Below are 16,757 nucleotides of genomic sequence, written 5' to 3'. Positions count from 1 at the left end.
ATTGGGAAAATGAAATAAAACCTGTTTAATTAACCCAAGTGGGATTGCAGGAATGTAAAAATGTGTCTGATGGACAGTAAAAAGCTTTCGTATGCAATGTTGCAGGGAAAAAAAAAAAAAAAAGATCTTTTAATTCGATGTTTATGTCAAGGTCACTAACGCAGTGTTAAAGGAATTACATTTCCCGATTTTATCTTCTAAACATGAACATTGTTTCTTTTTCATGTTACTATATGACAAATAGGAAAGTATTTAGGTAGGCACACCCCCAGGCTTAGCATACATTATTTACAATCTTTTGGCATAACAAAGAAAACATTTGATTTTTGGAAACTGACTGTAGATTGAAAGTTGTGTCCTAGCCTAAAGTATAGATGGATCATCTCCTGAGGATGAGGTGGAATAACTCGAGAAACACACAAGGCCAATTGCCTTAGGTCACAAAAAAGGAGGAAACATAGATCATGGGGCTCCATAGCAAAACTGTGATGGGGCCTCCGGGCAACTTCTCTCTGTGGCACTTGACAATGTCAGCTGTAACAATATTGTCAATGAAGCTAAAGTGAGATTAAAATAAGGACAGCTGATGGAGAGCAGTCAACATAGTCAGTACACTACTAGGGATCAGTGCAGGGGATAGAAGTTGTCATGGAAGAGCCGCAGTGCAGGCAATTTTCTTTGAACCCTAATTTTACTCTAGTTCACCAGTGGTTTTGATATGAGACCTACCTCAAGGTTTAAAGTGTAAGTTCAGCTTTTCAAAAAAAATGAAAAACAGACTGTATGGCTCTGAGGAAAGAAGTATAAACTTTGAAACGCGTAAGTCAGATAGAATCCAGGCGGTAACCTCCCATATTAAGGAGCATGTGCAGTGGATCAAGCAATATTAATCTTGATGCTTACTTTGATGGGCTTTGTTTATCACAGAGTTTATGAGTACCGGTATATTTATTTAGTTTTTTTCAAGAAACTATCTATTGTAATAATGCACTAGGCTCATGTGCCCTCTCTCTTTTTTGGTTCTTATAGCAAAATTTTTAATACTCTATGTCGTTTTCATTTGTAAAGTCCATTCACTCCAAAATATGTTGTAAAGAAAACAACATTTTGAACTACTTTTGAACGACATTCATCAAGCCGTCAAATTTACTTAAATTTTCATACAAATTTTCAGTCAAAAAGTTGTATAGCCAGCTTAAGGAAGACTGTTTTAGGTAAACATGGGTAATTTCACTCCTGGGTAAGGATTACATCAATAAGAAACCTGAATTCATAGCACCAGAAAATAGCGACTCAGGACAATATCCAGAAGCTATCAAGGAGGCAATGAACAAGAAGCAGCCACCTACAGGTAATAGGATACACATCATTCCACTCATAACTAATATGTTTAGTGTTGTATCACCCAAAAAAAAATACATTACTTCAGGTAACCACAAATAATAAGTCAGAATGTGTGCACACTGAAAATATTTTCCTTTAATGACTCATATTCTGCTAAAGCCCCATAGATAACATTTCAGATAATGTAAATGTCTCTACCTACAATGGGCTTTAGTTGTGTCATATTTGATTCTGGGTGACCATTCTAGACCTTTAATTAGAACTACCATTTCCACAAGAAGAAATGAGACTGGATTGGAGCTAGGTTCAACCCATCTTTTAAAGATTTTAAACTAAACCTACAATTAAAAGACCTTAAGGAAGAAAAGGTGCCACTAGGTGCAGTAAGACTATGTTTATAGTGTAAGTAGAATACAATGGCACTCACAAGGATATAGTAGTGAACCAGGCTCTTCAATCCAAACAGTGATGCTGAGATAGGGCTCTCCTGTCTTGGCTCCTCTCCAGACCTTCCTACCAACCAGCAGCCAAAAGGGGAGCAGAATCACCAGCAAGATGGCCGCTGCACTTTTGGGAACCAGTGTGGAAAGCTTAGATTCTGCCCATGATCCCAAATCGCACACTTTTGGGTGCCATTATTCCCTGAAGGCATTCCAAAAGCAGTGCCATTCTGCTGCGATCTTCGCACAACTCGAGTTTTAAAAACATGCCATACTTGTTGCCTAAAAAGGGGGATGAGCTTCTTTGCTTTTTTTTTTAGGCGACAAACGCTCATAGGACAGCCTATGAAATGAATGGGCTGCCCGTGCCCTATGTGTGATACGCGCAATCGCGTGCAAGTCGCCAAACAGAATCGCAAGCGGGAACGCTTGTTCCCTCTATGCCAAAGTGTAATTTCCTAAATCATATATGAAATGCAAATAACTTTTGACTTGACAATCTAAGCAATCTGTAGTTTGCTACAACTAAACACATATTCTAGAAGAATGGTGAAGTTTGCTATCAGAAACCACTGCAACAATTCTATTTTTAAGGCTGAAATGGAATATTTCCAGCAGCAATTTTAACATTTCCTAAATAATAAATGAAGCTATTTTCTAACAACTCCACATTAAAAGTCTGGATGCAGAGCCAGTAATTTAAACCCTTCAAGTTGGGAGGACCTCCGGGGCTACAGCCTACTTATCTGGCTTGGATCCAGGACCTACTCAGCCAAGTGGAAATAAGTTTTAGATTTAAAGTTGGTGAAGGAGCTCATAAAGAACGCCCAGGCTCAGAATAGAGTTTTTAGGTCTACCGCTGACAAACGCGCCACCTGACTTTAAAGACACAGCCTGACCACAGGGCAAAGACTCATAAAATTTACAGTTAGTTCATTTCAAAACCACAGACTCCAAGCCTAGGATTTGCCATAGTCACTAAAATTAACCATAACTTTTGGTTATTTAAGCAGTGGCAAACCTAATTCTCTCTATTGTATAAACTATTGTCACTGAGGCCTCTAAAATAAATGCTGCACTGTAGAGGAGGGCAAAAAGTAGCAGCAAACTGAAATATATACATTCTATTTTTTGAAAGAAATGAAAATGATGTTAAATATTTAAAGGGATAAGCCCGATCTAAATACTTATTTTAATATCTGGCAATTTTTAAATAACCCCTTCCTGCCTAAGGGTAAAACAAATGTTATTGTCTAAGCACAATTTTGCAACTTTTACATGTGTTAGCAAAACTGTAAATATCATCACATTTACTTTCTGAATTTAGGTGGATTATACCTGGCTTTCTTTCAGGAAAAAATTGGCTTCCTTTTGGTAAATGGTAACAGATTTTTCCTGATTCTTTTTTTTTAATATATATATATATATATATATATATATATATATATATATGTATGTATGTGTGTGTGTGTGTGTGTGTGTGTGTGTGTGTGTATATATATATATATATACACACACACACACACACACACACACACACACACACACACATATATATATTTATTTTTTTAAATCTAGCTGTACATTTCTTACTATTACTGTTTGTAACCAAAGTAGGCCTCAAATTTTGCTGTGTATTTCTTGCTTTTACCATAATTTACCACCAAAAAACAAACTAAAATAGATTCTCCTGCTCCTGACAATCACAGCGATACCACATATATGTATGTTAGTTGTTTGTACCCGTAGTAGGCCCCAGAAACTATAGTGTGCGTTTTGCATTTTTTTTTATCCTGCCTAAAACACACTGACACTGATACTACTACTAAAAAAACAAAATCTACTCAAAATATGCTGACCTTGATCCTAACACATACCCTGACAAACCTTGATCTTGTTATTTTTATTTTATTTTTTTTATTTATGTTTTATTCTTTATCATTTTAAATATGTATATATATATATATATATATATATATATATTTTTTTTTTTTTTTTTTTTTATACACACGTCTGTGTATATCTTCCTTTCCTGCAGGAAGAGAAAGATATAATGTATCTTTCTCCTCATTGAGAAGAGTAAGTAAACACAGGGGTGGGCTCACAGGGACTGATCACAGTGATAGCCAATCAGAGGCTATCACAGCAATCAGGTGACCCAGAACTGGGAGTCCCGGGTCCTGATTGTTAGTACGAGACTCGGGGCTCCTGTTGAGAGCAAGTTCTCTGTGCTGGGAGCGCGCTTTGCGGTGTGCTCCCAGCACAAAGAGAGATAGACATATATGCGGGCCCACGGAAGAAGGTCCACTTCCGCGAGGCTGCATATATGCGTACGGTAGGCAGGAAGGGGTTTAAAAAGTCTTATATGTAATTGTATAGTTACATAGGGGCCGACATATTTGATTATTTTTTATATACAGTTTCTGCTTCCTGCTTTGCAGTGCTACATGGTAGTTATGCTTGGCTGTTCTCGATTTCACAATTAAAACCGATGAGTCAACTGTAGGACTTCTTGCGGCTTCACAGCCAGCTTCTCACTGTGCATACACGAGCAGTGTTGAGCTTTGTGAATGGTTCTGCAACCTTCTAGGACCTGTGACATGTTCCAGAAAGCTATGGGCAAAGAAAGGGGGCCGAACGCCTAGCTGATACAAGTGGGTGGTACCTATTCAAACTAGGTACCTATCAAAATGGGTAGTCACTCCCCCCCCCCAAAAAAAGGGTCCAAAAGTGGGAGAGGCAGGGGGAGGGGGCCAAAAAGAAGACCTTCCTATTTTGGGTGACATTCCGCTTTAAGTACCTATGTATGGTATTTAGCACAGGGCTACTGGCATTGCTGCTCAATTCCTTAGCATTTTGTTTAATCACACAGGCTCTTCTGTGGCCACTAAGAGTTTTGAGCAAAGGAGGGGATTAAACACATCAGAGTTCTATTGAAAGCTTGCATACATCAGTGAGAAGCTGTTAACAACACAACTCATTCATTACACATTTCCCTTAGTGGGACTCGGTCAGTCCAGATTATAATTAAGTGTTTATAGAAGGTCAGATCCTTCTGGCTTGTTGTACTTGGAGCTTTGATCAAAATCAAACCACACATCGTCCTAACCAGCTTGACTAAGGATATCTTGTACTTGATGCAGTGACTCACATTTTCAACATGTACAGCTCGCCTTTCAAGGATCTCAAAACCAAATGTGTTCTTAACCTCAAATTAATAGCATGGCTAACTGTATTTTTAGCCATGAACATGCCGATTATGACCCTTAGAGAATGGCTCATCTCAGACAAGCATGGACTTCGGAAAGTCCCCCATTGGTTGGAGAGTCTTGCTGCATTATGTATATATTACACCCTTTTATACAGGCATCACCCTTACCCTTCAACCAGGTTATGCGATTGTTACAAGTGCAAATGGAGCAGTTAAATTTCCACTGAAAAATGATACATGTTAACAGTTTTACCTGCCAAATTTAAAATTTTGTTCAGCAGCTCTTGGTATTAACACACATCTGACACATTTTTTAGATAGAAAGTGATACCACTATTTAGAGCCAGGGCCAGATTTCCATAGGCACTGTATGCATGTGCCTACAGGTGCCCTTCCTAGAGCCACCGGGATTGTGTGTAAAACTGACAGGCAGACTCCTGCCTGTCTGGCGGCTCTGTTGCTACCCGATTGCTTCCACCCACCCCCGGTACCAGTGCCTCACCATGTATTCTGGGCTATGCTTGCCCATATGCGGGCCTGGGACCAACATTGCGGGTGCCGCTGGGTGGAGGGAGAACAGCGGACACGCGTCTGCTCTCATCCCCTTCTTGCTGTGACCCAGAAAGGCACTTTTTGGCGTCACTTACAGGTCACCCCGTCACATTCCCCGGCTGGCATAGCCAGGAAAGGGATGTATTGCAATGCGATGTGCATTGCAATACATTCAGTGGAGGCCAGAGAAGACATGCAGGATCTAAAAAAGAGAACCTGTCACCTGAAAATCATCACATAAAGGGACTTTTTGTCCCCTATGTGATGAAATAAAAATTAAACAAAAAAAAAAAAAACACACAAAATTTGTTTGAGGCCCCCCATCCCCACATATTAGCACATACACATGTGTTGGGGCACCTACATGTGAAAACGTTGATTGCAATACAAGTTACATATCTCTGCGCGAGTGAGTGAGAGCAAATATTCTAGCACAAGACCTCCACTGTAACACTAACTTGATGACCTATAGGGGGCTTTTCTGCTCCAATTCATCCCAAAGGTGTTATATTGGATTGAGATCCAGACTCTGTGAAGGCCAGTCAAGTTCCTCCACCCCAAACTCGCTCATCCATGTCTTTAAGGACCTTGATTTGTGCACTGGTGCGCAATCATGTTGGAATAGGAAGGGGCAAACCCCAAACTGTCCCCACAAAGTTGGGAGCATGAAATTGTCCAAAATGTCTTGGTATGCTGATGCCTTGAGAGTTACCCTCACTGGAACTAAGGGGCCAAGCCCAACCCCTGAAAAAACAGCCCCACACCATAATTCTAACTTTGTTGACTGGCCTTCATAGAGTCCTAACCTCAACCCGACAGAATGCCTTTGGGATGAATTAGCGCAGAGACTCTTCATCCAACATCAGTGCCTTACCTCAAAATTGCACTTCTGGAAGAATGGTAAACATTCCCATAGACACACTCTTAAACCTTGTGGACAGCCTTCCCAGAAGAGTTGAAGTTGATATAGCTGCAAAATGTGGGCCAACTCAACATTGAACTCTACGGACTAAGACTGGGATGCCAATAAAGGACATGTGCGTGTAAAAGGCAGATGTCCCAATACTTTTGAAAATATAGTGCATTTTACCAAGAAAGTGGGTAGTTTATTGCGTTTGTTTTCCCTAAAATTCACTTTAGTGTTTTTTGTTTTTTTTAAGGAAATTTTGAGTTTCCTAGATGACCTTTGCAGTAATTTATCAAGAAAAAAAATGATGGTCTTACTGTCTTTTTTTGGGGGGGGGGGGGAGGGGTTGCTTCAGAATTCTTTCCCTATAGGCTCCTCAGATGTAGATTGGACCCTGTTTAGAGCTTGCAGCATTTCAAATTTTGGTGCACTTCCATGCATGCATCCTACTTGGAGTATGCATAAAAATCAGCAGATTTAGGAGTTCCTCCCTATCCTATCCCCTCCTGCAAGCTTCCGGCTCCCTGCATCTTGGGTCACCTGAAACTTGTTATGATACCAGCACTCTATAGTGCAACAAAGCCTGCTTAGCTTGGGGCCTATTTAGATGTGTGCATCATGGCAACACACATTGAAAATACACATTATAATATGCACTATTGCAATGCACTTCAAAACATCTGTTTAGTGTAGAATGTTGCTGTGGCATTTAATGTGAATGACACCCCAACGCGTTCTATGATAGCGACCAGCGCTCATACCATGCATTGTAGTGTATTGGTTTGTAAAAAAAACGAAGGTCATGTGCATTGTTGGGTCTGTTGCTGTGCATCATTAAGAATGGCTGCTTTAACATGATATTAACATGCGTGTATTATTGCACCACAATAGACTGCTTGGGTTTGAATGAGCTACAATTGTTTGGCTCTTCACACTTGAGTGTCATCATGCAATTTCTGGTGCAGGAAATGATGTGAAGGTAATACACTATATTTCAGGTGACTGAACTTGCAGTTTAAAACACAAAAATACATTTAATAAGTTATGATTTGTTCCGTCAAGGTTGTTGTATGACTTTTGTACCTGTAAAGGCATTTCAGGGTTCCACCATAATTTCAAGCAAGTGCAGGATCTAGAGGTGGCTACTCCCCATGATAATGTCTTCTATGATGAAACGCACAGGGCAGGGATCGCGTAACCTCATCACGCATGCTTTACTAGAAGTGGGGATGAATTAATACCGATTGGATATATATACTAGGGGTATTGCTGAATTATATCTCATGTAATGTGAGTGCGCACGTTTACTTTTTTAATGAACTTGGGCTTTTAACTGTACTACCCTATGAAAGTTGTTTTCTCTTTTATGTCACATACTGTATGGAATGGGTGTCCAACCTTTTGGCTTCTCTGGGCCACATTGAGTGTAGAGAAATTTTATTGGGCCGCATATAAAATATATACTATAGTTAAGGTATATAAGTAATAAAATGCCGCCGCACCCCCCGCACTAATTTAACACTACTAGAGGATGATCAAATGAAATGGAATCAGTATACAGAGGATTACTTCTTCTGAGAGATATTAAAGGAACACTCTAACCACCATGACCACTTCAGTGATTTGAAGTGGTCATGGTGGTAGGGGTCAGAAACACTGCACATGCTCACATTGCCCCCCCCCCCTCCCCGCAAACTCCGAGGAAGCCTCTGCCTACCTTTAGTTGGAAGCCGCTGTGGCCATGCCCCCGACCCCCTTCCTCCCCAGCAAAAAAAAAATTGTCAGGGGGCAGTGGGCCGCATTGCCTGGGGTTCTGGGCCGCATGTGGCCCCCGGGCCACAGGTTGGACATGCCTGCTGTATGGTATATGGGTATACGAGTGAAACCAGTGGATGACTGAGGTTGTGCTGAGGTCATCATTTTGGAGTATGAGGATTTACCCTATATGCACTGTTTTAACTATCTATGACATAGTGGTCTAATCTTGTGGGTAAGGATCCTGTGTGAACACCGACTTACTGGGTGTTTTGTTCTGTTTCTGCACTGTCACTGTGGAGTGGATAGGTCATATGGGATTTGATCTATTGTAGTTATGTAGTTATTGGACACTTTTAGATTTGGGACACCATTATATAGATAAAATATTTGGATACTATTATGTATTTGTGGAGTGACACGTTGTTATGATATTTATTGCTTTTTATTGCATGACATAACCTCACTTTGTTTTAGTATAGCGTTGCACATTATTTATCTTTATTGGCTTAAAATTTTGGTATCACAAATTTTTGGTGCCAGCAGCTTACAGGCGAATTACTCGAGCACAGTAGTTTCTCTTTACTTTTTTTAAAAGACCCCTCTTTCTTCCCCTTTTCCCCTTCCTCGTGTTTTGATGATGTCTCCAGAAGGGTAATACCAGGGGATGCAGTGATTGAAAAGAGAGATGCAGATGTACGAAGTGAGCAGAACACCACATGAGCTGGTTGTAGGTGCTTGAGCAATGTCCACCACAATGGAAGGCTATGGGAATCATAAATGTAATGCTGCAGAGTATGGGCACACTGCAACATTTCCAGTTCAACTCCAAGAGCAAAGCACAGGTTCAGTTTAAAGCCCCATACACACGCGTCGAAAATTGGCAGGGAATTTTCGTCCGACGACCGATCTGATGATTTTCGGCTTGTTAGTATGATACTTCCGACAACCAACTCCGACTTTTCGGTCGAAAAAAATCTGGTGTGCAGACTATAAAATTTTTGCCGATTTTCGTGCAGTCAGTACAGATTTCGACAGGGAAAAATCTGATGAGCAAGTCTGGGCATGCTCAGTGAAGAAAGAACACAAAGAAAGCAAACCAACACATGACATCACTTCTGAAGTAGAATTTTGTTGGGCGAGAAAATTTGTGTGCAGTCTAGACACATTCTAACCAACAAAACACAACTCTTGACAAAAGACAGACGATCGGTCGGCCGATAATCGTTGCGTGTGTACGGGGCTTAAGGCTTGAGATGCAAACAGGAACACAAGTCACCTACTCGGGCTGCAGTTCTTTATCTAGGTATTGCTGTAGTGCACCAATCCACCCAATTTTGCACATCTTTTCCTCACCTGTTAATTAATCAGGAGAGGTACTCCAAAACATGGCTACTATAGGTTCCTTTCCTTCTCACAAGCCTCAAATTTATATTGAAAATTTCTACCTGATGGGTGATGCATTCTAAATAGAATGTGGAAGCGCAGATTTAGGAAATAGTCCTACGGCACAAGTAAAGAGTTCTATGAAATCTTATTACAGTGGATTCCATTGAAATCATATGAAAGTAAACTTGATGAAATTGTAACTTTACCACAGTCGCTGAATTTAGAGCAGCCTTTCTCAACCTTTTCAAAACACAGGATCCCTTGCAATACCCTTCCAGTCTCAGGAAACTCCTGCTAAAAAGTGACTATATATATATATATATATATATATATATATATATATATATATATACACATCTCATGATACATTAGAGTGATGAACAGTGGGAAGAATGCTCCTTACACTTGTGGTCATTGGGAAGAATTACCCAGATGGCTAAAAAGATCAGTGGTGACAATAGGGACGTATCTGAGAGGCAGAAATAGCTCATTGCCCAAGGAACCCCTAGCAAACTCTGGAGGAACCCTAGTTGAGAAACCCTGTTTTAAAGAATAGCATTAACAGGTCCCTGTTTGGTTTCCCTTGTCTTCTAAATGTTGCTGCTCTAATTCTAAATAATAACTGTTATCTGATATACCTGGTGAGATCTAAAGAAACTAATAGCATGTTTCAGATGTTATTTAAAATGAAAATTGATATTAAATAAAAAATCTTACTTCCAAAACCAGTGTTTCATTTGTCGGTCCAGGTGCATAAAGGCTCTCAGTCTGCTGAAAAGGTCTTTGATAATTGAAAACAGTCCCAGCAAATGAGAACTTCCCAGGCCAGTCGATGGTCCAGTCTCCAGTTAAATAATACTTCTTGTTTAGGTTTCTTACAGCGAGGTAGCTGGTTGAGACTTCGATCTCCTGAAAATGGATACTTCTGGCACCTGCCGGTATGGTCACCACTGTGTAATAATCTGAACAGTAATGAGGACTGATGAGTATATGCTTAGTTTATTTCTTGAACGCATGTACTAAATAAAGTGGATAGACGCCAAAAGTATATGCTTCGTATCTGGACAGGTCAGTGGTAAACAGTACACGTAGACTTTCTACGCATTAAACCAGTTGTTTGATAAGATCATTTTGATAACCTACGTATATTAACCAATATTGTATCCAAGTGCTGTCATCAGCACACAGAAGGTACCTTTGGCCCTTCACCCTTCTACATAGCAAGTGTGGATTAGCCAAATAATCCCAAACAATTCTAGAGATACACATACAATGTACATGCTTCATCTCTGAAAAGACCAGTGGTAGGCAGTACACATAGGTTGGCTTTAAACATATTCAACCAATCATTTGATATGAAGATCATTTTCATAATCCAACTGAATCTATCTATTTTTTAAACAAAATTAAATAATTTAGATGACTTCCAAAATTTTTTTAATGTAGGAAGCCATCAACTGATTCTCAAGAGTTTCCTTTCAGATCGTGCCTACTTTTTCCTTCACTTTGAAATTGACTAGATTGATGCAGGCCAAAATACCATTTCTGTTGCCCTAAAAAAAAAATCATGTGTGTATCTCTAGTATTATCTGGGATTACTGAGCTGTTTCCCACCAGCTGTGTAAGGAATACTGTACATGGACACCAATAAATACTGCATCATGAAACTTTCTTTTTTTGTTATTGAAGATTCGTTTCTTGGATGGGATGTGCTGAGCTTTTGAGCATTTCTATGACTACTAAAGAGAGCGTCTTCTTAAACACTATACACATTTGAGTACATTATATGATCATTGAGAGGCAGTCTTCTGGAGTGGGAGTAATTTGAAGTTCTGTGGAAGGGAACAACGGCTTTCTCCTCATGGCTTATACCCTGTAACATGCGTTTTTTGCTGTTCTATACGTTAGACAGCAACTACAGTGCAAATTTCTACTTAAGGTGGAGGCATCGGTGCTTGCCTGCACCTGTGACAGATGTTGGCGTCAAATGGGCTATTAAAACTCGGCCAGTGCTCAGGATCAGTGCTGCTTTGTCTTGAGCCTCCTGGGTAACCTGTGACCCTGTGAATCTGTATCTTGCTTCCAGTTGCTGACCCAACTTGTCTTATCCACTCTCTGAACTCCATCTGCATTATCCTTGGCTTGTCCCCTGACCTCTGCTTTTGTCTGCTCCGTTGGCTCCTGCTTTACTGAACAGTTCCAGACCTGGCTTGTTTCCTGACCACGCTCCTGCCTGTGTCCTGTACCCGATTCATCCTGTCTGTGTATGACCCAGTCTTCCTGACTCTGCTACTCTGCCTGCTGTGACAAGTACCAGCTGCCTGTCTGCTCACCTGCTTGCTGGAGCTGTCTGACAACTTCTCCTGCCCAGCGTGTACATTTGCCCTGCTGCAAGCAAGTCATACAGGCACTCATGCCACTCTGTACTCCTGCGCCTCCTGTCTACACTATCAGGGGCCCCTGAGTCAGAGGTGTAAGAGAGGCCTTCCTCATCATATCAGGCTCAGCTACCAAGTATGTGATAAGCTGTGTACAAAGGTGAAGGGCCGAAGCTACCCAGAGGTGTATTTTGTTTTTTTGCTGCCCTAGGCAAGACTAAAATTGGGCAGCCCCCCCCCCCCTTCCCTCTCCTATGTAAATTTGCCCCACTCCTTATTTTTTAACGGATGTGACTCCCTCCAAAATTAAAGGACTACAAGTCCCAGCATGAACCCCTGAGATCTCAGAGAGAGTGAGAGGGGGAGAGAGAGGGGATGAGAGAGAGAGAGAAAGAGGTTGAGAGAGGGGGGATGAGAGAGAGAGGGGGAGAGAGAAAGAGAGGGGGTGAGAGAGAGAACGGGGGTGAGAGAGGTGGGGTTGAGGGAGAAAGAGGGGGTGAGAGAGAGAGAAAGAAAGAGAGAGAGAGGGAGGTAAGAGAGAGAGAAGAGAGTGTAAGAGAGAGAGAGAGGGGGGGTGAGAGAGAGAGAAAGAGAGGGGGTGAGAGAAGAAGAGAGGGGTGAGAGAAAGAGTGAGGGGGGGGAGTGAGTGAGAGAGAGAGGAGGGGGGTGAGAGAGAGAGAGGGGGGGTAAGTGTGTGTGAGAGAGAGAGAGGAGGTGAGAGAGAGAGGGGGGGGTCTAGCAACCAGTGGCCAATAGAGTCTCAGATGGAGGGAGGGTGGCTTTTTTGCTGCCCCCCTGCAAAGTGCCACCCTTGGCCTGGTCCTTGTTGGCCTACGCCAAAATACAGCACTGAAGCTACCTCATGTGTGCTTCTGTGAGCATTGGGCAGAGACTGTTCTGGATCTATTTTCAGCATTTTTACCTTTCTGGATTTTGGCAAATCCTTCCCTGGCCTGTTTGAAAATTCAACAAGAATGGACTAAGGATCTACTCTCTGCAACAAACTACACAATTCAAATGTTATAAGGGGTCCAAAAGGAACTCAGTAGGTTAAGTGAACCTACAAAGCAAATTACGGGTTTGGATTGGTCAGCATGTGTCTTTACAACTTGACTCAGCTTCGTAAGCTGAAGGTCTCCTTTATTATTCCATAGAGTCAGTAAAAGTTATTCTGTGCCAATGCCAGCCCCTGTTATTGACATTTATGCCTTGTTGAAATGAAGGCCATGCTCAATTTGTTTTAAAATAACCTTTAAAGAGAGAAATATGTCGGAATCCATTTTCTTTACAGCTTAAAGTGAATGTATAGCCCAAACTTTTTTTTTTGGATAAGTTTAAGGGAGACTAAGACCATTGTCAAGTTTTCTTTTTTTGCTCAGTCCTTGGTGGTAAGATTCACCCTGTTTTTTTGTCCTGACGATCTCTGAAATTACTTGGGAATGCAAAATTGTAGAGTTGTCACCAGACGAGGTGAGGGAAAATCTTGCAGTGGAGACACCTGTTTCTGTGACAACAGACAAGTGGAATTTCCCTCATATTTAATAGAGATTTTCTCTTACTTCCTGTTGCATCTTCAGGACAGGAAATGAAGAGGAATCTCCCCATGAAAACAAAGACAGCAAAAAATAAACTAGTAGGGGTTTGAACCCTTCCCTAATTTATTTTTTTTCTTTAAATGTTTCAGCTATACATAAACTTTACCTCCACACAAACCGCTACAAACACAACTGAATTGCATAGATGTAAACTCCTATTTTTTGAAGGATTTGTAATTCCATTTAGTCACTTATGTGATTCAAAAAGTTTTGGGAGGCACATGATTAGACAGCACGGTTAAATAAAGTAAATAAATATAGTGGAGTCGCCTTCCTGTCCATAGCCTTCTTATTGGAGCAAAAAAATACCTATTCGTTGTCAACTCTGCAAACTCTGCTATTTAGCTATAGCCTTTTAGCGTGTTGCCTGTGATCACATGTGTACGCAGCAAACCTCAATTTGCCCCTAGTGCTGCTTCCCTCTTTTCCAGACTGAGTACTGCTATGGCCAGAAACAGAAATTAGAGAGATATACTATATCTCACAAAAGTGAGTACACCCCTCACATTTTTGTAAATATTTTATATCTTTTCATGTGACAACACTGAAGAAATGGCACTTTGCTACAATGTAAAGTAGTGAGTGTACAGCTTATATAACAGTGTAAATTTGCTGTCCCCCTCAAAATAACTCAACACACAGCCATTAATGTCTAAACCAATGGCAACAAAAGTGAGTACACCCCTAAGTGAAAATGTCCAAATTGGGCCCAAAGTATCAATATTTTGTGTGGCCACCATTTTCTTAAAGTACTGCCATAAACCTCTTGGGCATGGAGTTCCCCAGAGCTTCAGAGGTTTCCACTGGGGTCCTATTCCACTCCTCCATGATGACATCACGGAGCTGGTGGATGTTAGAGACCTTGCGCTCCTCTACCTTCTGTTTGAGGATGCCCCACAGATGCTCATTAGGGTTTAGGTCTGGAGACATGCTTGGCCAGTCCATTACCTTTACACTCAGCAAGGCAGTGGTCATCTTGGAGGTGTGTTTGGGGTCGTTATCATGTTTGAATATTGCCCTGCGGTCCAGTCTCCGAAGGGAGGGGATCATGTTCTGCTTCAGTATGTCAATGTACATGTTGGCATTCATGGTTCCCACATTGAACTGTAGCTCCCCAGTGCTGGCAGCACTCATGCAGCCCCAGCCCATGACACTCCCACCTCCATACTTGACTGTAGGCAAGACACACTTGTCTTTGTACTCCACACCTGTTTTCCGCCACACACACTTGACACCATCTGAACCAAATAAGTTTATCTTGGTCTCATCAGACTACAGGACATGGTTCCAGTAATCCAGGTCATTAGTCTGCTTGTCTTCAGCAAACTGTTTGTGGGCTTTCTTGTGCATCATCTTTAGAAGAGGCTTTCTTCTGGGATGACAGCCATGCAGACCAATTTGATGCAGTGTGCAGCGTATGGTCTGAGTACTGACAGGCTGACCCCTTCAATCTCTGCAGAAATGCTGGCAGCACTCAGACATCTATTTCCCAAAGACAACCTCTGGTTATGATGCTAAGCACATACACTCAACTTCTTTGGCGATGCCTGTTTTGAGTGGAACCTGTCCTGTTATACGTCTTGGCCACCGTGGTCTTGGCCATCGTGCTAGAGCTCAGTTTCAGGGTCTTGGCAATCTTCTTCGAGCCTAGGCCATCTTTATGTAGAGCAAAAATTATTTTTTTCAGATCCTCAGAGAGTTCTTTGCCATGAGGTGCCATGTTGAACTTCCAGTGAGCAGTATGAGAGAGTGAGAGCGATAACACCAAATTTAACACACCTACTCCCCATTCACACCTGAGACCTCACACCTGAGACCTTGTAACACTAACGAGTCACATGACACCGGGGAGGGAAAATGGCTAATTGGGATCAATTTGGACCTTTTCACTTAGGGGTGCACTCACTTTTGTTGCCAGCATTTTAGACATTAATGGCTGTGTGTTGAGTTATTTTGAGGGGACAGTAAATTTACACTGTTATACAAGCTGTACACTCACTACTTTACATTGTAGCAAAGTGTCATTTCTTCAGTCTTGTCACATGAAAAGATATAATAAAATATTTACAAAACTGTGAGGGGTGTACTCCTTTTTGTGAGATACTGAAAGTACTTACCCACATTTTATATAATAGTACACTATTAAAAGTAATACACCTTAGCAAAAAATGGCATTATTCTACATATGCCTAGAGTTTGAATTTAAGTTTTCTATGTGGCATTGGGTCTACAATAAATGGATTTTCCACAGGAACGGCTGTGTCTTTGCTGAAATTACAATGAGTCTATGTTGTGTAGATAGCTTAGATGTAAATGATGCATAGCGGAGAACAATTAGGTACATTTTCTAACACCGGTGTAATGGCAACGTTCCCCCAAAGCATTGATTCTACTTGCTGTCTGCAAGCTGTTAAACTATTTCTGCACAGAAGGATCATTTGATATGCTAGACTGATTTATAATGTTCTGCCATATGTCAAAATGGATCTAAAATGCCCCTGAAAACAACAGAAAATCTTTGGTGAGTTAAGGGAAACATTACACAGAACAAATCCATGTTCCACTTCACTGACATCTCCTTACCGTTGGTTTTGTGATGGCTCAGATACTGTCCACGATAAAACTTGCATGTTGAATTATCACCTTTACAAACCCCGCAGGCATCCAGAGCTGCTTTTGATCCAAGAACATAATCGCAGCCTACGAGCTGGCACCGGAATTACAGAAATGAAACATGCATTAGAAGAGTGTGACTGTCGGAAGGTATCACATCACAGGATGCTGACTCTGAGCCAAGCTGAAATTAAAATCCTCTTTCTCGCTTGTATGGTACATTCAAGAAGATGATATTTTACACCCGGGAGATAATAGAATTTTGAATGCAACCAATTAATTAAGGAGTCAGTTAAGAGCCGTTCTAAGGTTAGCATGACTTAGCAGTAATTGTTTTCTGATGGATTACAATGGTTTTATGTTTTCCTGCCAGATAAACTTCACTGTGAACTTTGGTGGAAGTTATGACAAGGCTGAGGAACTTCTACACACAGTTGGCTTATTTGATAAGGCAGTGCAAAGAGCAATCATGATGGGCAAAATGAGATATCTCATATGATTTTATTTTACTTAGTCTGGGAAAGATGAATTCCAGTTAGACATTTACATTTTTTTCTTTGCATTATTGAGTGG

The 16,757-nt window shown here is 41.1% G+C and overlaps 1 protein-coding gene across 1 annotated transcript in view; it reads right to left on the bottom strand.

The window, feature by feature from the left end:
• Window positions 1-16,757, bottom strand: part of ADAMTS18 (ADAM metallopeptidase with thrombospondin type 1 motif 18) — a 135,607-nt gene that overhangs the window by 25,985 nt on the left and 92,865 nt on the right. The window contains exons 13-14 of the mRNA XM_082269980.1: window positions 16,155-16,278; window positions 10,316-10,560 (exon numbers count right to left, since the gene is read on the bottom strand). Coding sequence (XP_082126106.1) covers window positions 10,316-10,560; window positions 16,155-16,278 — 369 coding nt within the window. The remainder of the gene's footprint in view (window positions 1-10,315; window positions 10,561-16,154; window positions 16,279-16,757) is intronic.

The sequence above is a fragment of the Pelophylax lessonae genome (assembly GCF_965119305.1).
Source record: "Pelophylax lessonae genome assembly, chromosome: 10".
Lineage (NCBI taxonomy): Eukaryota > Metazoa > Chordata > Amphibia > Anura > Ranidae > Pelophylax > Pelophylax lessonae.
Note: the sequence above shows the minus strand (reverse complement) of the source record. Positions and strands in the feature narration are given on the sequence as shown.